The sequence below is a fragment of the Serinus canaria genome, chromosome 2 (assembly GCF_022539315.1).
Source record: "Serinus canaria isolate serCan28SL12 chromosome 2, serCan2020, whole genome shotgun sequence".
Classification (NCBI taxonomy): Eukaryota; Metazoa; Chordata; class Aves; order Passeriformes; family Fringillidae; genus Serinus; species Serinus canaria.
The window spans coordinates 43,189,715-43,211,943 of record NC_066315.1 but is presented as its reverse complement, the minus strand read 5'-3'; the positions used below and the strand labels follow the sequence as shown (position 1 = coordinate 43,211,943).

At 43.8% G+C, this 22,229-nt stretch overlaps 1 protein-coding gene across 3 annotated transcripts in view; it reads right to left on the bottom strand.

The window, feature by feature from the left end:
* Positions 1 to 19,579: 19,579 nt before the first annotated feature.
* Positions 19,580 to 22,229, bottom strand: part of NEK11 (NIMA related kinase 11) — an 81,996-nt gene continuing 79,346 nt past the window's right edge. For all 3 annotated transcript variants that reach the window (XM_050971486.1, XM_050971485.1, XM_009086384.4), the window contains one exon: positions 19,580 to 21,333. In XM_050971486.1, coding sequence (XP_050827443.1) covers positions 21,129 to 21,333 — 205 coding nt within the window. In that variant the 3' untranslated portion in view covers positions 19,580 to 21,128. The remainder of the gene's footprint in view (positions 21,334 to 22,229) is intronic.

Here is a 22,229-nt window from a genome sequence, read left to right as displayed (position 1 = left end):
CTCCCTACTCCAACATGAAAATAACTAATTTACCTTTTCAGCTCATGCTCTGTTCCCTATCCCTGTGGTGAAAGGACAGCTGGTTGTTCAATCACCTTGCTAATGTCACCAGGCAGCCCATGCTCTGCTCTGTTTTGGTGGGTCAAAAGGAATTTATTCTTTTCAAAAGTGGTCAACACATGGACTAGCAGAAGGTCCCTCCAGACATTATTCCAATCCATAAAAAAGTGGAAGCTGGAGATCCCATCAAGTCCACCAGACCTTCTGTGCAGCAGCAGCTTTTGTCAGTGAGCAGAGCACAGACCAAGCAAGACCAGATGTGAGAGAAATGCCTCCATTTTTGACCTTCTGACAACTCAGTAGTGGCTTATTCCTGAAACCATTTAACCACCTTAGACCCAAGTGGGCTCCTCAGTACACATCTGCAACATCTGGAACAGTTGCTGATATCAGGAAAAACAAGGACAGCAACAAACAGGCAAATGTGCACCCCAGATCCCGGGGGAGAGGAAGGCTGGCAGCAGTGCAGGCTGGGGGGTGAGGTGGGGGAGAGGCAAGATCTGTTTTGGGGTGTGAGCATGAGAACCCTCCAGGGCACAGCTTGGGTGGCAGCAAGGGGTGCCTGGCTCTGCTGGGCATGCCTGCCTTGTATAAAATACTGATGGTACAGGGGATATTGGATATGAGGGCTGGGAACTGGACACCATGATGACCTGAGAGGCAAAATCAAGGAGCAAAAAAAAAATAAACTTAGTAAAGCAGCCCAATTAAAGTGGAAAGCCACATCACTGCCACTACAGTCACATGGCAGAGCTCTGTGAAGCCCTGTGAGAATCAGGGTGCCCTGAGGGCTGGGGAATTGTCCAGTATCCCCTGTGAGACAGACACAGGGGATATAAGGGGAAGGTTGGCTCCTCACAGGAGGGCAGATAGCTCTGGGTTTTATCCCCTCCCTGCAGGTGGGTCCCTCTTGTCCCCATCCTTGAGAGACTGAAGGACAGGGACTGAGCAAAGAAGTTAAAACTGCAACCAGTGTTCCTGAGAGCAGGGCTGGAGAGAACAGGCCCCTGGGCCAATCAGTAACAAAAAATTACTGAGAAATATCCAGAGGCTGTATAAAACCTCCTGGAAGATGAGTCAGTCCGAATTATAAATCCTTGATCCTCATTACAAACAAGAATATCAATATTTCTGCTGCAAATGCAAATTCCTGAGTCCAAAGCAGAAGGAAAACAATAGATCTTTGCAATGAGCCAAAACACCTTTTTCTTACACCATAAATGCATGGCTTTCTTCAGTGGAGTGTCAGATGGAAGCAGAGCCTGGCCTTGGCCTGGCACAAGGAAAGAGCCAAGCCTCACTAAAACACACACTGGGTGCAGTTAAACAATATTGATGTTAATGAATACATTTGTGGTACCCGGGACTTTTGGCAGACTCTCTGTCCATCTGAGGAGCTTGTCCTAAATGCACATCCCTCCAGTGGCTGTGGGAGCCTGGGAGAAAGGCACATTGCCTCCTGCAAGACAGCCCTGGCACTGTGCCTCGTGCCTTACATGCTGGAACAGGAAGGCAATGGGATCACAAATACCCTGCTACAAGCATCCCCAACCCTCATTAAAAGCTGAACTGTGGAAATGGATCAGTTTAGTGCAACAGCATGAGTAGAGCTCAGAGATGTTAGCATCAGGGAATGAAAAAGGAGGAGGAAATGCCCTTCATCAAAAGGCCCATAAGTGGATTTTTAGGAAAAGCAGATGAAGGTTGAGATGCACATAAAAGTTACATAAACTCAGAACTAGCCAAGCTTCCATGTGGATAAGAGGGGATAAATGCACTTTATTAAGTTGTTTCTAAAACTGGAGTAGATGAGATAAGCCTTGAAGGAGGCACTCATTTAAGATTGACGTGGAGTAAGTGCAGAGAGATAGCTGATGAAAGGACTGCCATAAACCAGCTCTCCAAGTTGTCACTCACTGATACTTCCCAGTGTTTTCTAATAAAAATAATCTGTTTAAATCAGACTCTGAAGACAGCTTGTCTTTGGCTGCCAGTGTAATTTCTCACAATTGTTTCACAATTGCTTTTGGAATAAGTCAGGGATTGTTTCAAGAGACAACTTTGAGGCAGACTTTTAAGTTACTGTTATTTATATCGGCAAAGCGCTTTGTACTGCTCTAAAACAGAAAAGAAAAAGCCACATGTAAATTACAACCAGCTGGTTAGCACCATTAAAGGTACTGACAAACAGTCCTTCCACAGAGGTGCTCACAGTACATACAGCTGTGCAGAGGCAATGCCTCGTGCTTGCATGGAGTTACATCAGCCCTGGAGACAAGGAGAGGGTTGCAAGCCCAGGGGATAACCAACAACCAGGAACTGCAAAGTCCTGTGCAGCCCTGATGGCAACACACTGCTGAAGCCCTTGCTGACACAAGTACTGTGAAGTTTACTAGCTAGAGCAAGGAAGGCTCCATCGAGCAGGACAGGGCAGAGACCATGACCAGCCCAGCTGACATAGAATTCATCTTTAACCCTCCTGCATTAGTCAAGATTTTGACTTTTTCTAAGCCCTCTTCCTGCCTTTCTCAACCTTGAAATGATTGCCAGCAGGGTTCAACTGCAGGACACTTTCAGCTGTAGAACTGTGCCACAACCATCTTTACCAGAAATAAGGAAGTACTAGTATTTTGATATGGTTAATATCAACACACCTCAGCTACCTGGGAGCAATTCTGCTGGTTTTCACTAAAGAAAAATGCTCATCATCTATGAAAATACTCTGGTCAATTCTAAATGAGCCTTTTGGGTGCTTCCACAAGGTGCAGTATGTTGCCTTGCTGTAGCAGGGGACACTTAAAGAAGGTTTTATGTGCATTTTGCTGAGGGACTTGCTTATTATGAGCCATCCTCAGCAGCAGCAGGAAGCACTGGCCAATGCAGCTCCAGCTGCAGGACCTGGGAGCTGTGAGGCTGCTTCAGACCAGTGTATACCCCAAAAGCTAAAAGGTAAAGGATAGCCTGGATACCCTTTGCTTGGGAATTCCCTTTGGAGAGAGGGAGGGCCTGTGTGAGTTGGCCAGCAGGAATTCACTTCTATAAACTTCCAAGCCGTCTGCAGGCTTATGTTCCAATAATTAAGTGTCACTCTGTGGACAGACTATGGGTACCAGGTGTGGATCATGCATCTCTAACAGGAGACATCCATGCCTCCAACCAACAGCCTCTCCAGGACCTGCTTTCCCAATCATTTCTTTGTCCCAGCTTGCCATGGATGTATCTTTTGTATGGCCCACGTGGTGCTTGCAATGTGCTTTGTTGGACAAAAAGGAGCTATAACAATGCAAATTTAATGCATTCATTTATTCTGCACTGAAGGTTGTACAGAAGGCCAGGTGAATTACACCCACGGCATCTGCCCGTCAGCTCTGAATGTCATCACTTCAGCAACAACAACTTCCCTTAGAATTTGTTCAACATGGTTTTCTTTTGTTAGCCCTGGCAGACTATTTTTAATCAAATGACACTGCTCCAAGTGTTTTCCATCTGGCTGGACCCACTAGCAGCTGAATTCAAGGGCCCTGATTCATTACTGGCTGCGTCATTTGCCTGACCTTGCCACGAGACCGCAGCGGCAGCGTCACAAGGTCTGTCCGTCCAGCGCAGCCCCCGCTCCTCACAGCTCATTGCTGAGATCCCCAGGAGCTGCATCCTTGCCCTGAAACTTTAATGATTTGCAGCAAGAGCAAGTCCTTCATCACTCACTCTGGTCTTACCCAGAGTCCCTTCATTATTTCTTTTATTCCCGCTGAAAGTGTAAGGCTGTCCCCGGCATTGCTCTCATTATCCCTCTGTGAACACTGGAAAAAGAACGTATTTACATTTCCTGACGTGCTTGGTATTCCTGTCATCACTGTCTCCCTGAGCCTGCCCTGACCTTTGCAATGACATTTTCAACAACTCAATTCCCAACACTTTTTCTTTGCTGCTATTTCCCGTGCAATTTTGGCTTCATTTTTCCTGCCCTATTTTTGTTATTTCCTTCTTTGTTCCTTTATGCTGTCCTGTATATATCCCTGGCCATAGTGATGGCCTGGTGGCCCTTCCAGACACCACTTGTTCCCTGCCACAAGCCTCACTGTGGTCTGTAATGCTGCTGGGTACTGAGTACAGCCAAATCAGGGTCTGCTAGGAGAGAGGCTCAGCACACAGAAGGAAGTCTGATCTGTGTGACTTGGGAGAGCCCAGCTATTCCACTGCTGAGGTGTATGTGCCACTGGCCTCATGCAGGGATGGGATGTCAAGGGAAAGAGTAAGCTTTCAACTGCTGGCATCACCAATGCTGTTGTTTTGGCCTCAGGCTAAACCCAGCTGTGAGATCTAAAGCTGTGTGCACCTGTGTCCCCTCAGCTTGTCACACCTCTGTGCTTCTGTGTCCCAGGGCCCCCTGTGCTGAACACACTTCAGAGCCCCAGGAAGCTTATGAGATGCAGGAATACAGCTTCCTTTAGGCTGTTTGGGAAAAATGATTTGCACTGGTTGTGAACCCCTGGTTTTGTCTTGAGGCTCAAACTCTCAAACCTTTTCAGGTCCTTGCACGGATTTGTCTGTTGAGTCAGAATGTGGTGGGCTCAGGGCTCAGGCCTGCAGTTGCCATAAAGAGGTGAAGTTTCAGTGAGGCCAGTGGATTTGCAGTGATTGACACCAGCAAAGCTGACAGTGCACAAGAAGAAAGTTTATCGCATTCCTGAGAATGAAAGATACATTCTCTGGAAAGCAGATAGAAAACCTACCAGTCACTTACTGGGACATCCTTGTCACCACAGTTTTTCAGTCATCCCTCCTCCTTTGCCAGCGTAACAGAGCTGATGTGCTTCAGGATAGCACCTATTCATTATTTCCATTATCTATGTTGCCCTTTCTCTCTTCTTCCCCAGCAGGTATTGTTTAACAAGCAGTGCTGCTGGAGAAAAGTGGTACTCTGGATTTGTACCCTCAGCGAGTACCTGAGCTCCTCATGGCTCAGAAAGAACAAATGCTACTCTTGCAAAGGTCTCTCCAAATCCCTGAAAGAGACACCCTTAATCTCTGGGAGCACCTTGAGGAAGCAGCCCAGGAAAGACAGATGCAGAACAATGCAGTGAACAGCCCAACTACAGCATGGGGGGAGCCAGCTAAACACCTTGGATCCAGCAGCACAAGGGTTACAGTGAGGAAGAGTGAGGAGAGCAGGAACAATTGGATTTCACCAGGCAAGCTGAACAGCAAAGGCTGATCCATTGCTAAAGCTGATATTGTGGTGGCACAGCTAAAGGGACAAGCCATTTTTCCCCTGAAACCAAACAAATTGCTTTTGGCTTCTGATGATTTTTGTGGCCTCACAACTTATTCTGTTTCCAGGAATAGATGGAGTGTAACAATGCTAGCAGCAGCTCATACATCTGACTGCTGCTGTGGAGGGAAAGGGGTTGAAGGACACAGGAAATTTGCTAAACACTTCTTTGGAAAAGACATATGGCAAACAGATCAAATAAATCCAACAGAGATAAGACTGATACAGAGATAAGGTACTCTCACCCACCTAAGAGTATGGTGCCATCCTGCCCAAGAACTTTAATTATGTGACTGCTTTTATCTTCAGTGGAAATGCAAATCTCCCTCTGGATTAGTGAGGGAGGTTTGTGCTGGCCACACATGGCTGCCACACACAGATCAGACACTTCACACCAGCACGGTTTGGTGAGATCCCTTCAGCTTTCCACACCAGCTCCAGTCTGGCATCACCATTCCCTCCAAAGATTCCCTTCTCCAGAACTCCCTGGGGAGAAAAGGTTGAGAAAGTGCCTCTTGACATCTGCTCAAGCAGAGAGAATGACCAGCACACAGCCTGGGGACAGACTTTGCCCAGGGTGGACTGGCTAGAGATGGGGGCTGGCAAAGAGTCAAGTTGCACAGGTCAGTCCAGGTCTTGTAACTCAACAGAGTGAATCTTAATTTCTTCATCTAGATCAGTGCAAGAAAGCTGAGGGAAGCCAACCTCTGTCCTAGAAGCTGCCTCACCAAAAGAAAATACAGTAAAATTTGTTTAAACTCGAGCTCTACCTTAGAAAACAGTTGCAATGTTTACTCCTTACCTATCTTGCTAGAGATTTTTTGTCCCCTTTAACAAAAGATTAATTAAGATACCTGTTTTTTTCTTTGCAAGTGGAGAATAAACTCACCAAGCAGTAAATCTTTTCCTTGTTTCTGGCTCATTCTGTAAATTTTGAGTGCAGCCCTTGTTGTTGCCAGTTGAGTTCTGGCAGATGGGTTACATTGGAAAGTGAGGTTTCCAGGACTGAGCAGCAGCTGAAGTAGGAGTGTGAATACTGAGATCAGGAATCAGGCAGTAAATCTTTTGTAAGATGTCACCCTTAAAGATTGCCTATTTTTTTATGGAGCAGTGCCAGGAGCTGCAAATGTGCTGCTGTTTCCTGGAGACCACACACTGAGCCTTTCCTCTGCCCAGCTGGCCAAATCCAAGCAGAAGGTGCTATAGGCTTGGTAAAGCCTGGTTAGATGAGCTACCAGGCTCTATGGAGCTGTTTTTTCAGCTGCCCTTTCCAGCTGCCTGTCACTGAGCTACAAGAGAGCCCAGCAGCACAGCTATGGAAAGCAGACCTGTGCTCAGCACTGCACTGATCTGCTGCAATAGGAACACGAGAACCAGGGCATGCACTGCCAGCACAAGGAGGAGGGCTGAGAGAGCTCTAAGAGTCCTAGAATAGATACAGTTTTGCTGATTCTGGGTAATCTAGACAATGTGTGAATACCACTCCTCTGTGGACAAGTGAAGGTATCAGCAGTGAACTACAGCAATTTGCAGAGTTGCTCCAACATACCTGTGGCAAAAAGCTGCTGCATCTACAGTGTATTTGTGTCAGTACCTCAACAAATCCTTCCCAGGGTCTGTGACCAGTGGGGCAGCCAAGCAGTGCCATGCTGCAGTGCTCTCAGACTTCCTATCCTATCCTATCCTATCCTATCCTATCCTATCCTATCCTATCCTATCCTATCCTATCCTATCCTATCCGATCCTATCCTATCCTATCCTATCCGAGCCTATCCTATCCTAGCATCCTATCCTATCCGATCCATCCTATCGCCTATCCTATCCTATCCTATCCTATCCTATCCTATCCTATCCTATCCTAGCCTATCCTATCCTATCCTATCCTATCCTATCCTATCCTATCCTATCCTATCCTATCCTAATCCTATCCTATCCTATCCTATCCTATCCTATCCTATCCTATCCTATCCTAATGAAGCTGTAACATTTCTTTCCAACTCTGGCTTAGACTTCTCATGAAAATGAAGCAAAAGAACAAGCAGCAGGAATTAACACTTCCCAATTCCACAGTCTGAAACAAGAGAGGACAGTAGATAACTTGGTGGGTCTTGCACTTTCTTTCTTGAGTCATTTTGCTTTTCTGAGAGAAAGTTATAAATATGCTGCCTCAAATCCAGATATCAGTGTGGGGAGGATGTTTTTAGTTTTTACAAAGAGCCTCTTTGCTTGGGCTGCCAGGAAAGAGCTCCTGCTGCCTTTCCCTGGACAAGAACGCTGGAGCTGAGAAGGGGCTGAAATGCCCAAGGTTCAAGAAAGAGCAGAGAACAGGCAAGGAGCCTGGTCTGGGCTGCCTCCAGCAGCCTGATGTACATACAGAGTACAGACAACAAAGGTTTGCAATGCTTTAGGTAAAATTTCCAGGCACTGTTCACTTCCCACATATCCCTCTTTGATCTGGCAGTCTGTATCTCTGGCTTTAGGAGATGCTCAATCTGTGCTGGGAGTTAGCAACAACTTCAGCTCCCAGAACCTGGTCAAGACCTCGTCTCAAGGAACAGCCATGAGTTGTGGATGGACTTAGAGCTTTCCAGCTTGCCTGTGAGCAGTGGGTGTATTCTGGCAAGCTATTGCAAGTATCCTGGTCTCCACGGTGGATCTCATCCACTGATGAGCCAGGGGCAGTCACAGACAGTATCTGGTCTGAACTACTGGAACTAAGACATCAAAAGTCTTAAGTTGAATAGACTCAATCTAATTAGTCAATATAAATCAAATTAAGCAGATAATTAAAAGAAGTAATAAGAAAGTAATAGGAACAGTGAATCTGAACCAGGTTTGTGGTTCTGAAATGCTTTTCAAAGTCTGAGTCCTGCTCACTGTGGAGATACTAGAGATATTGTAGTTAGCAAGGGAACTCTGTCTGACAGCTTGTCAGGGGGCAGCTACTGAGAAGCCTTTCTGCATTCACTCTGCCTCTCTCCTCAGTTCTGCTCAAGCTCACACACATCTCCTGCCCCAGCTGGGAATGCTCTCCTCCAGGGTATCTGCATCTCTGTGGAATCTCGCTGCTGCGTGCTGTCACCTCTGCACGCCCTCCCTTCCTGATGGGAGCTGAGGCTCGAATGCTCCTCAGCATGTGGGCCTCTCAGGGGAGGGGACCTGCATGCAGGGATGCTGAAGGGAAGGAGAAGGAGGAAACACTTGCTTGCACCACTGTCATTTCAACTTTGAAAACTTCTTCTGCGTCTTAGTCTCTGGGGAATGGAGCCAATTAAACAGCAATCTGGAAAACCTAGCGTCTCCTTTCCATGGAAGTCCTTCTCTGAGTGACATGAGCTGACTGAGGAAAGACTAAACAGGCAGGAGCAGCAGCAAGTTGTTTCCAACTGAATAACTTCAGCACTTCATATTTTGGGGCACTGTCATTGAAATGCAATCAATTCTTCAGAAGCAAATACACTGAAACTAGAGAAGACTTTGATTTCTACTTCTGCAATCAAATTTGGCAACACCTTTGAACATATTTTTCCCTGATTACCTAAAGGATACTGTAGCAGAAATCAGAAATACAGTCAGTCTGTATCATTTTGCTTGGAAAAGATGGGCAGTCCCTTGGTTGACACTGTCAGTGGGATATTCCTTAGGAGTACACCTCTTCAATCAACTAACATTCACCCAAGCGCTTTCAAACACAGAAAAGACCCCGCTGATGAAAATAACTGATGAAAATAATATTCTTGCTTGTGTTGCTGCATAAAAAACATACCTGCAGGGCTGCCTGGGAAGGCAGAAAGAAACTACAGGCTGCTACTGTACAGGTTACCCTGTACAGATCCTTTTATTTCACCTATTGAGCTCTGCAATGAGTCGAGTGACTGGAACTTTGTAGCTGCCACAATTCATACTCATGCCAGTGGAGGGCTGGAACCTGTTTGCCAAGTTTTGCTTTTCAGAGCAGCAGAGGCTTAGAATCAATGTCTTCTCTGGTCCCTGTGGACAAACACACCAGCCTGAGTGTGTTTGTCTGGAGACCTTGTCAGCTGTAGGTTTTGTTTTGTGTTTTATCTCAAATTCCTTCATTACCACCTCATGTTCTTGCCTTCTCTCCCTACTGATGAGAGCAGTCACATTTGTCTGATTGTCCAGCCAGCACTTTTGACTTTCTCAGTTGCCAGCACCCCTTTTCTGACTCCCCAGCATCTTCAAACTTGTGCACTAATTGCTGTCAAGCAATAGCAGTCCAGTGCTTCTCTGGGAGATGAGTGATGCACAGGGGTTTACCTGTGCTGCTGTATCCTGCCGGTTTGCCCTCTTGCCACATCACTTCTTGTTCATTATGGACATTTTACCACCTGTCATCAATTGTTTTTTCAACTCTACATCCTTAGGAGACAGCTCTGCTGCCAAACAGGTACACTGCTGGTAATACAGCCTCTGAGTAAAACAAAGCTTATTTAATGATAATAACACCTCAGAGCATACTGTTTGCCCATGGTGCCTTTTTCCTAATTTTCATTAATGAAGGAGCTGATCTTTCATTGGCAACCATTTGCTAAAGAACTCATGCTGAAGCTTCACCCTCACACTGGCAAACCTAAAAACAAAGGAGTCATTCAAACAGCCTTACAGTCAGCCTGCTGCCAGATCCAGGGGCTTTATTCTGACTTCAGTTCAAATTCCTCATGGTGCTAATATAATGGAAGGCACTTGGCTTATTAAAATGAAAAGAGTAGTCCCTACTTCAGAGTATCTTATTGTCCTGGGAAGGGGGTTCAGGCAGTCTGCTCCATTATGTTTGATGGCTGATATTACACTCGTCAGACCCAGCATAAACTCAGACACATTTAGCAATACCCAGATATTAAAGAAGAGCTGACTCTGTGAAATCTCTTATTCACATTTGATTTGCTGAGTAGGATGAGGAAAATCACTTTCTCTCCAGTGTTTTACTGTGCCTTGCTCTGGCTGAAATCAGATGACTTAAGGTATGGCCCTAGTGCCAACAGCTATCAGAAGCTATCAGAAACAGGAGGTCAGTCACATCAGCACTCTCTGAATTTAGAGAGGCTGGCAGGTTTATGGTATTAATGATGCTCAAAAGATTTGATTGCTTTTTTATTTGAAAGAGAACTTAAAACACTGCCATGCATCCACAGGGATAGCAGCACTCTTCTCTTTGCAGAAACGTGTCTCTTTCAGGAGTCCCTACCTGCTCAAGGGAGGTATCCTCATTTACCAGGTTGGGCTTGAGCTCTACAGTTCTCTTCAAGGCATTTTGCCTCTTCTCCTCTTTATCCTCTGCACATCTGGATTTTCTGCCTCTTTCTCCATGCATTCTATTCCAAGAAACAGTTTCCCAATACATCTTCACTCACAACATCCTTGGAAATACAACTATCTGCTGAGCCATGGGGGGTTGTATGATCCAAGTGGAATGAAGCATTCCTTCCCACACAACCCACCACAGACAGAGCTGTGGCATGGCCAGCAGCAGGGACTGAGAAGTCACTGCTCTATCTGGTCAGCCAGTATAAATTCACCAATCCAAGAGTGAAAGCTCTTTCTGAGAATAAAACTCACCACCAAATGAGATTTTGTCTTGTTTCCACAATGAATGTTGAGGACAGCGGATTTAAGTGCGTGTTTAAAGGCCACATTGGGTGGACAATGGCACATGGCCTGCTGCTTTCAGCCTGCTGCTGCAGGCTGATCAGTGCAAGGCCAGTTCCCTCTGGGAGCACACACACCTACCCAGCAGGAGTGCTGTTCTGGTTCCTGAACAACGAGCCAGCAGAGAAGCCAGTCTGCTGACACACAGAACAAAATTGGAGACCCTCAGCCGAGCTGCTCGCTCCTTAATCAAGACAGATTCCCAACATACCTGGCTCCTTCTGCCTGTCCCTGCTCTAAAATTAGCAGCTCATGCCTAGGCAGCAGCCCCAGTAAATTGCTTCCCCTCTTTGGTGACAGCAAGTCTGAGAGAGTATCTGAGAGAAGGAGATGACAAAGGGAAAAGGAAAAGGGAGAAATGGGCACAATAGGGCAGAAACCATTAGCACTTGGCAACAATAGCACTTCACATCTTAGTGCTAGCTCTGTCTTCGTTTGTAGGAGTCTCTGGTGCCTTGTTGGAATTATGGACAGATGCTAGCAGTGGGAATGCAGGCTCCTTTTACACCATAGCACCAACTTTGAGGTTTTACCCTTTGGAAAAAGCCTGAAAACTGCTGGGATAGCTCTGGACCAGGCTGCTGGGCTGCACAGACCAGATCAGGGCTGTCAGGCAGCAGTCCACCCAACCCTCACCATCTAAAACTGCCTGCTTGCCTGTAGGTGGTGTGATCCAAGAAAGTCACTCCACCTGCACCCTTGGGGACATACTTCTCTTGACCACCTCCTTTCACTGACTCTGCAATGAGACATCCTGGCAGAAACAGGATCATGCTCTGCCTTAGGGGCACTGCCAGTGCAGCATTGCCCATGTCAGGTCCAACCACTGCACCTGCAGCTCTTACAGGTGGAGGTGGGACGGAGACTCTGCTTTTGCCCTAAGATCCTGTTGTTACACTACACTGACCAGGTTCCATCATCTTAAACCTAAGATGTGGTCCACACAAGGAGCTCTGTGACTTTTCTGGTTAGTGACTGCCCAAGGAATAATATCTTCCTGCTCTTGGGCAATTTTAAATGAGTTGGTGCTGTACTGTGGGGAAATGGAAATGTCCACAGGTGTGAGAACCACTCATTATAATTCATGGGAATTGTCATTAAATCAACACATCCTCAGGTTCTGCAAATTCCCTGAATCTGTTGCTGCAAAAGAAAAAGCCAAGTCTGTCTAGGCTTTTTGATTGCAAATGAGTACATTGAAAGTGTTCTTCCTGCTCTGAGAAATCAAAGCCTGTTTGATTGAAGCTCATTTTCACACGATCAGCTGATGCAGCTCACACTTCAGACATTTTCAAATTCTTTTTACTTTCCTAGAAAAATACATAAATCTCGAAGAAAAGTGTTTTTCTTCAAAGTCATCTGTTCAGGCTTTTAGTCTCTTACTTTTTTTGCTGCCAGACTTAGATTAGTAATACGAAAAAAATGTGTATTTTCTCAGATGACAATAATGGGATGACCTTTCTCCTGTTTCTTTTGAATATAAATGAAATAATAAAAAAGTGGTTTGGTGCCAAAGAATTAGATTCATGTCCTGATAATACTAAAATACTGTAGTTTTTTTTAGCAAGAATAATGCCTAAATGATGTTTCTCATTTTTCTTATTGTCTTCCAGATATTTCATTTCATAGCAAGAATTCTGAAAACCTGTCCTTTCTTTTGGTGGCTGAAAAAACTTGGTTTTTATGACTTGTCTCTCTGATATTTGGCTTTGCAGAGTCTCTTTAGTCAGAAGGGTGGTTTTGTCCTGCCATGAGGTATTGCTTGATGATAACCTATCATTCCAAGGTAGAATCTTGTTTTTAATTATTTCAAAAGCTCAAAACTATTTTAAAATTGAGGGAACACTGGAAAGCATAAGGGAGAAGTTCAGCCCTTACAAAAGGGAAGGAAAAAAAAAGAAGGGATGTGACAGAAATATAGTTCGGATGTATTTAAAGAGGAGGCTGCTACTAAGTACATAGAAAGTGTAACAAGTGATCCAAAGCATCAGAATAATTTTACCTAGTAGGCTTTATGCCTGTCAGGAATTTGCAGGGAGAATTTTCTAAGGTGTTACAGGGATGTAGACACACAGTATGCACTTGGAAGAAGATTCTTAGAGTCAAAGGTCAAAGGACAGAGAGAAGAGGAGGGAGGGAGGAGAGGAGGGAAGGAGGAAGGAGGGAAGGAGGAGGAGAAGGAGGGAAGGAAGGAAGGAGGGAAGGAAGGAAGGAAGGAAGGAAGGAAGGAAGGAAGGAAGGAAGGAAGGAAGGAAGGAAGGAAGGAAGGAAGGAAGGAAGGAGGAAGGAAGGAAGGAAGGAAGGAAGGAAGGAAGGAAAGGAAGGAAGGAAGGAAGGGAAGGAAGGAAGGAAGGAAGGACAGGAAGGAAGGAAGGAAGGAAGGAAGGAGGAAGGAAGGAAGGAAGGAAGGAAGGAAGGAAGGAAGGAAGGAGAAGGAAGGAAGGAAGGAAGGACGGAAGACGGAAGGAAGGAAGGAAAGGAACGGAAGGAAGGAAGGAAGGAAGGAAGGAAGGAAGGAAAAGAGTTTTCATATGAAAACATTGGAGTGCAAAATGTTTCACTTAGTTACCATAAACTCCAGCAGAGCAGAAGCCAAACAAGAGGGACCTGTCAGATTAGTGCCTGGTGACAAAATGTGTGGCATGGAAAGAGAAAGAGAGAAACAAAATGGTAGAATTAGAGACATTAACATCTGGCCAGTTTTCTGTTGGTTCAGGTAAAACACCCCACAAATGCACACTCTTCAGAACTGAGAAGTGAAATTATGCAAGTTTCTCCTCAAAACCACATTTTCAGCCATTTAGCTCTTGTTATAGAAACCAATTTAATCTAAATACATTTTAATTTAATTTATCTTTTGATTATATAAATCTGTATTACTTTATTTCAGCTGATTGGACCACAACCACTGTCTCAGTGGTTGAAGGTCTCCTCAGGCTTCTGAATGAATGTAGTTTCAAAGGTGGGCTTCCAGCTCTGAAGAGCTACCTCTTTTCTGAGCAACGAGTCCCTGTGCTGTGTTTTGCTCTGTACAACATCCCAGTGCTCCCTGTTTCCCTGGCAATTGTGCAGCAGTGAGGCTGGCATTCACAGCTAAGCACAGGTTTAAATGCTTGATGGATTTAGGGCTCATTTGGTTAACTCTCAGCTGGGCCTTTCTGCTGTCTACTGCTCAAAGTAATGCACATTCACTCAATGCAGTTGAAATGAGCAGACATCAGAAAGGGCACAGTGCTAAAGAGCAACCTCTGAAAAGCCCATCTGCACTGACCTGGTGATGTGGACTGGATTTTCCATGCAGTGGAAATGAACCAATATTTATTGATTTAATTAAATCCATAAGTATAATTACATCATTGATACCAAATAATCTATTTTTCTGATCTCACTGCCAAGTTTTAACAGCTGTAAAAATCCAAAGAGGTGGAAGGCACACAGCAGGGCTGGTTTCTCTCATCACATCATTCTTGTGGTCTTTCCCACAAATGACTGGGTGTCTCCTAGGTATTACTTTTTAATCATCTACCCTCATTACATGAAGTGTTTGCTCCTTTTTCATTTTCCAGCACAAAGCCAGAAAGAAGGCAATTAAAAATCAATAATGGTGCAGTGCTTAGACACTCATTAAGTAGTCATTAGGTAGACTGGAGACTCATTGTCTTTACAAGGGTTTGCTCTCCATGAATCTCCTCCCTGCAGCATTAGCCCAAAACAGCAAGCACTGAACATGAATCCAGAGGGTCCCCGACTCTCCTGGCCCACCTGGGATGCAGCAAACCCTGGGAGTTCCTCCAGCAGCACCAGGGAGATGCTCAGGCCTGGGGCTGCTCTGGCTGACTCCAGACCCACTGTGCTACCTGGAAGTGATTCCTGTTTTCCTCAGGCAATAGAAGGATCCTTTCAACACCCTTGCTTACACTTGTTGGAATAGCACCCCCATCCATGCATGAGTAAGTGGCAAAATTAGGCCTCTAGGGAGTCAGGAGCATTCACTGTCAGCCTCAGGAGCCAAGCTCCTGCCAAAAGAGCATTCAAAACAAGCAGGCTTGGTTTTGAGGTGGGGAAAAAAACCAGCTCACTAGCAGACACAGGATGGCAAAACTATACCACTGATTGTCAGATGCCTAAAGGCATCAATAAAATAATGCTCACACTCAAAAACTGTGTTACAAAACAAGAGAAGCAGCCTCTCTTGATTTAAAGGATTGCCTCTGGACATTAAATAACAGCATCTATTTTACACACTCGGAGCAGATTGAGTTCACTTTGCTTTCTGTCCTTGAGGATTTGGGGAGGAAAGAGGACAAGACAAGACAACAGAGACAGTTCAAGCTAGGAAGATTCCATGGTAGTTCTATGGAGCATTTCCCCAGAACTCACTGAGAGCAAAGGGAGAAAACTCCAATGCATTATTTAAGACCACTCTGACACTGCTGACCCTTTATGGACGCAGATCAATAGAGCAGCCTCAGCCAGAAAGAGACTTCCATAAGAAAAAACCTGAAATAGAACTCATATTAGAGATGCTGAGAGGAAATAACACAGCCCAAGGGAATATCTGCATGCCATGGTACAATAAGGCAGATTTTGAGGGATCAGCAGATGGCAATGGAGGAAGGAGAGCAATTCACAGATTCCCAGCTTCTTCATAGCATTCAGTCACCTCTAGGGCATAAAGCTCTGCCACAGAATCACCTCATCGACAGTCCATCACAAACAAACACTTCCATGCACAGTCAAGGAGTCATATTTCATGAAATACTGGTTTTCTGTACTAAAATCCCTTTCACAGCACTGCATCCTCCTTTATGCCTTGCCTTCCCCTGGCACCCAGAAGCCACCACTGACTGCCTGGCCCAGCATCAGGTGAGGATCAGCAGGAGTGCTCACCTTGGCTGGCTTCCTGTTCGCTTTGCTACACGAGCTCAGGTTACTTCTCTGAACCATCTTCCCCTTGTATTCCTGCTGGAAATCCAGCTGGGAGGCCTGGGAGGTTGGGATTGCCTTGGAGCCCTTCTGTACAGTGTCTGGTGCAGTACCTGGTCAAAATATTCAGGTTCTTTTCTGCTCAAGGTGCATCCAGCTGTGTATTTACCTGCTTACAAGATTTTTTTGGAGCAGCTGGCAGATATTTCATTTATCAAGAGAGAAAATGTATTCTTGAAGATCTGACATGCTGTGCACCAGGATCTATACATGCCCATATGTATATAAATATATTTGTGTGTGCATGCCTAGATGTAGAGGGAGATGATTGATGGGTAGACACAATTCATTTCTCTGTCTAGAAACATGTACATAGATACCACATTCTCAGGCTCCCTAAGACAGACTGCAGCTTCTGAATGTTGAAATATATCAGTACTTAGGACAGTTAACTAGTACAAAGCAGTAATCTTCTCTTTCTTTTGCCATTTTTCTTCAGTGGTATTTTCTCTTATTGTCTGCACACCACTGGCTTTGTACTTTGATTACAACTACACATGTAATAATAAAAATTATTATTGCAAAGAAGCTGAGCCTATTTCATCTACAGGATGATAATCACAGTGTGTGTATTTTTGTCACATTGCAAAACATTGGAAGTCCCCAACTCCTCTTTCTGCTGGAAGTTTCCCCAGGACCTGTTTTCTGCTTTCTGACCTGATGAGGAAGTGACCAACTGCACAGTGTGAGAATGCTGGAAGTCAGGAGGCTGTAGTTAACCATTCATGAGCAACTGAGGACTGAAACCTGACTGCAGAGCTAACAGGGAAAATTATCTGTGAGTACTAACTAACTTTCCAGCCATGATGGCCGTATTCCAACCCAGATGAAAGGAAACTGGACCCATAAATCTATGGAACCAGAAGCATTTGCATGGTCTTTTCTTGCTGTGACCACTGACATCAAGGTCTCCTGTTAAGTTTTCATTCTTAGCCTCATTTTAGATAATTCAATGGCCTTCAGAAAAGGCCATTCACCATCCTTTTGTTTCCCCAACCATAAAAAAGTGACAAAAATAAGTAGGACTGGGTATGGTAACTAAGTATATGAGGAGAAGGAGTAAGAGGAAGGAACCTACAGCCCTCTTCATTCTATTCTATCCCTTCCCCACCCTCTGTGCCTGACCAGTCTGTACATAAATACATCTGCCTTTGCTGCTAACCAGCTCCTCTTATGTGCATATATCCAGTACATCTGGATAGTTACTATCAAGGCAGTCATATTCCTGAACAGGAACAATCATCAGTCAAATCAGCACCTGGAGACTGCATTTTCATTAGACTTCTACTTACTATCAATAACCACATGCAGAAACCTTCTCCTGCACTTCTCCCTCCTGAAAAACAAGATTATTCAGTGGAGACAAGCTAAGTTTTCAGGTTAGGTTGTGTTGTGCACAAATACAACAAAATATCAAAGATAAATGTGCTTCCATTCATATTGATCCTGTTTCCAAACAAATGTCCTGTTTGAGCCTCTCTTCTTTGCCCATTAAATCCCCTCAGATAACAGTGGTTGCACCTACAGGTCAGCCTGAGCTGACTTATACCACAGATAAAAGGTCAGCCTTTGCATTATCCATATGGCTGCTTTGCTGCCTCCTGCCCTTTTTTTCACCTGTGTATCTGCTTGATGCTCCATTGTTCTGGTTATTTGTGGAGCTGGAGATCCAGCAGCAGCCAGTGGTGAGCTCCTTCTGTGCCAGGTGCAGGTTTGTGGTTTTGCTGGGACAGCCTGGTCATCAGAGGGCAACAGTCACAAAGCCAGGTCCACAAGGGAGGAAGGTTCTTTCCTGCAGGCAGCATTTGCAGGCACTGGGAACCTCAATTTCATCTTGCAGAGAGGGGATTCTGATGCTTTCTAGAAATTATCCAGCAGAACAATCACCTCTAAGAAAGGATTTCCTTTTTGTTTGCTGTGAAAAAAGGAATTGGTCTGCCTCCTAATCCAGCTGTTGACAAGAAACTGACAGTTACACTTTCTTATCAGAAAACTCAGATGTTGTTTTTCCCTTTCTAGTTCAAGCACCTTTATACCAGGTTTAAGGCCTCAAAACAGTAAAAAGATACTCACCACACTTCCTTTGTTTTCAATATCTCTTCATCAAGAAATTAATCTTGTAGCATTTTTAAGAGAATCAATAAAAAAGGCAGCAAGATTGCCTCATGTTTGCAAAGCTTTTGGTACAAATGTGTAGGTTAAATGGGACTTTTTATGAAGATTTATGCCCAGCAACTTAATGCCTTTACATTTATTTCCTCACATTTACTTCCAGCAGTTCTGCTGCTTTTTTATTACTGAAGATCTATGATATCAACAATCCTCCTCCTTCCATTTAGATTTCTACTAATGACCACCAGCAATGGGATTTTGCAAGTCAGACAGTAATGTAAAAATTTCTGTCAAATCCATGGGATGTACTCCTGTGCTTTTACTACAGCTCAAAAGAAAAAATTTCCTGCTGTGTTTAATGTGTGTACTACATTGGCTAATTGTGATATGATTCATGTAGAAAACCCATAAAATGAAACCAAGTGTGGTTTAAAACATACAAGCAGTAAACCAGTAATCCTCACGTGCCTTGAAGGGTATTCCCTGCAGAGAGCAACTAAGTAAGTGTAAAAGGCACTGTGAGTTCTTTTTCCTGTGCAACAAATGAAAGAAAATACTGCTCATCAGAGAGCAGCCACTTCCCTGAAGTCAACCTGAGTGACTAAACCACGTTTTTCAGGTTTTAAAGGTTTCCCTTTAATGATCATCTGAGTCCTTGACTGCCTTAAGGAGCCTGACCCATTCTTACCCAGGTATTTTTTCTTGTAAGCTGCATGGAAAAAAGCTTGAAGAAGTTTTTGTCATTAATAAGAAAGGCATTGACTGCTTACAGAGGCTGTTTTTGAAGTTTTTGTGATAAATCACCTTGAATTGCAGCAGAGGTAAAAGAAGGAGTGAAGATTATCTTCCTCTGACATTATTCTCTCCGTGTCACTTACTCATTGTTTGCTTTTGGACTTACGAGTCCCTGCAACATCCAAGCTCCCCTCCTGTATCTTGGACTTCAGCACTTCTGTTTTAAAATGGTCTTAAGTTATGTGCAGAAAATATGGAATCAGGCACACCTACACAACATTGAGAAGGATGGGGAGTGTAAATCAAGAAGAAGTAACAGGAAAGAGACTAAAACCTGACAAAGAAATATGTTTCCCTACCTCATGAACATCATGGTGAGCTTTAGTCTCCGGCTTGTAACACCATGTATTCTAAATAAAAGCTGAAGCTAGAAAGAGCTGAAACATACCAGAATCTCTTATTATTTTGAGCTGGAAGTATAGTGCCACATCATCTGTAGCTGGATGTGTCTTTTGCTTCCTCAGCTTATGGTGCTGCTAAAATAGATTTAGATGACTCTACTCGCCTTTTGCTTTCTTCTTAACACATGTCATAAGGTGGATCAGTAGCACTGCTTAATTGACCATCAGTACTGGTATACTTCACTGTAAATAACTCAGATCAAATAGAAATGCTTTTTGATATTCTTATGAATTTCTTCTAATTTATTTAGTACAGTCCCAAAGTCCTTTAAGAGTTGTGGTGAAAAGCAGGAAGCATACAGATTATGATAATGGCTCAATGCCTAAAATTCATTTGGCCTACAATTCATTTTAGATTCCTTTACCAATCCTTTGTTAACCTTTAGTCTTTTACACAGATGGAGGAAGGAGCTCAGAATGCAGAACAAGGAAGGAAGAGGTAGAAGGAAAACAGAAAGTATATAATCAGAGCCTGATAGACAGTTGAAATGAGCAGGAGTGGGATGCATATGAAGAAGGGAGCATAAACACTAAGAAAGAACATTAATGGTAATAATGTGCAAGGAAGAAAAAAAAATCAGTTTATTTTCCCATTTTTGAATAATGAATTTAATCCAAAACTCTTTAGACGAGTACAGTGTATGACCAGACATACTTCTGCCATTATGAATATACACACCTATCACTGTGTATGTGAACATGCATATATGTATATAAATATGCACATACGTATGTATGTCCACAGTTCCCCTGAAGCTCAGATTAAATGCAGCCCTTTGGAACAATCAATAATAACAAGACAATTAGGAGCTGTGTGGCCATACATATACATATATGTTTAAGAGTAAATCTGCCATATTACAAAAATCATGGGCTTAAGCATCACAAGGATGAATTAGCACAGAAATCAACAGCAGCTTGAGTCTAATCCTTCATCATTCCATCAAAAGCAGCTTTGCTAGTGTTGCTCTGAGTGCAGGACTGGCATCCAACCATGGCCCAGAACACCCTTCCTTTGCTTTAAGTGGCAGAAGAAGGGGACTCAGGTAACTGTGAATCTTTGCTCTGCTGTCATAAACATCTTCTTCTTCCTGCCCCTTAAATTAGTGCCATATTTACCCACTTCTCACTGCAGTCTGGACTCTCAAATGGAGCTTAGCCACATGATTATCTACTACCTTACTTTCAGCAGTGTCCTCCAAATACCTCCTGTGTGGGAATCTTTAAAATCAGAGGGTTTTGGGAAAGCTGCAAAAGGCAGGCCTCAAAGACAGCAGAATTGCAATTGGAGCTAGGCAGTAGCCATAAGATTGGTCAGCAGCAAAATTACATAAGAAATAGAAAAGTAAGGACAAATAGAACAATGGTCTGTGTATTAATGCTTAGAATAACTCCTAAGCTACAGAAAAGTATATCTAGCAAGATATTAGGACGTTCTAAGCTTCATAATAGAGCTCTGTACATTGTATCTTAAGGTTTACAATCAAGTATTGTATTCTAAATAAGCAAACATTGTTTTAACTGATGGTACATGTGCTTATAGTGGTTGGACAGAACTACTGTCAATATTCTTTTGCTTTGTGTGATTGGTTAAAAAACTTTTAAATCAAGTTGTAACATTAAGTTCTTTGTCTGCGGCCGGAGACCTGAGCTGCTGGCATCTTCCCATTGTCATAGCCAAGCAATGAGACTGAGGCTAGAAAATAAAACAGCTTGAGATAAGTTCCTTAGCAGTGCCATCCTGTTGGTGATTTGTACACACTCCTATATTGCCCGGCCTGAAGGAGGCCCCTTCCCCCTCGGTGCCATTCCCAGCTGTTGCAGACACACAGTTACAGCTGGAGATGTGGCTCTAAAGCCTGTAGCTGTTCCTCGAAGTACAGCAGCTGATCCACTTCGAAGCAATCACTTGCTCTAGAAACCAGTTTCTCCAGACAGCTCCTGATCTCCTCCTCACTGGCATTCTGCTTTCTTGCTTGTTTGAGACAGCTGTACACCGCCTCAAATGCCTCCTCTCCCAGCTTCCCAATGGCAGATCTGGGGATAAATATTATGGAAAAGGTCAAGTAAAAGGTAATTCATCTTATATAGTAACACAAACATTAACTAATGCAGATTCCTTCTAAATGTTGTAGGTTTGATTAAGCACCTTGTTTGCCTGGCAGGAAAAGGAACTAAAGTTTCCTGGCAAATTTCTCCATGTTTAGTTGCTATACGGAGCCCAAGAATAAAAGCCTGGCCGTAGGAAAGTCATGGGAAGCATGGCCATCTTCATTGTTACAATCCAAGAATCCTCTTCCTGCTGAGTCTGACAGACACTTTTATCTACAACAAGTCTGGTAAGCACACATGTAGTACTGCCTCTGGATTTCATCAAAACCCAAAGAAGCAACCCAGTCAGCTGAACACCAGTGGCATTTTATGTGAGCACACTTTGTTATTCATTGCTTTATTTTAGCTTCTATCAAATACAAGAAAACCATTGTACAAGCTCAGTATGAGCTAACTTGACATCTTTTTGTTTTCTACAGTGCTCTCCTTTTATCAGAACACAAATCTGAAACTCAGTGACAAAACACACACAGCATCTTAATATTGATTTATTAAAAAGAACCATTTGAAAACTGCAAGACAATGAACAGCATTTCTTCCTCCTAAAGGAAAAACATCTTTAAGTTCATGTATCACAGGTAACATAAAATTTTTCACTCAGTGATGGCTTCATATTTTGATGAAAATACCAGGGTAATTTTCCTTCAGCATTTCAGAAACTATCTGCCTGCTCTTCATGCTTCTGACAAATGATTTTGTTTTTTTCACAAAACCTTTACATGTAAGAGCAGTTGAGAGTTGGTTGTCTTTTAGACAAGAAGAAGGTATTTGGAAGGCAACCATGTCATATGGTGCCTGCAGCGGGCTCCCCATCCAGTGCC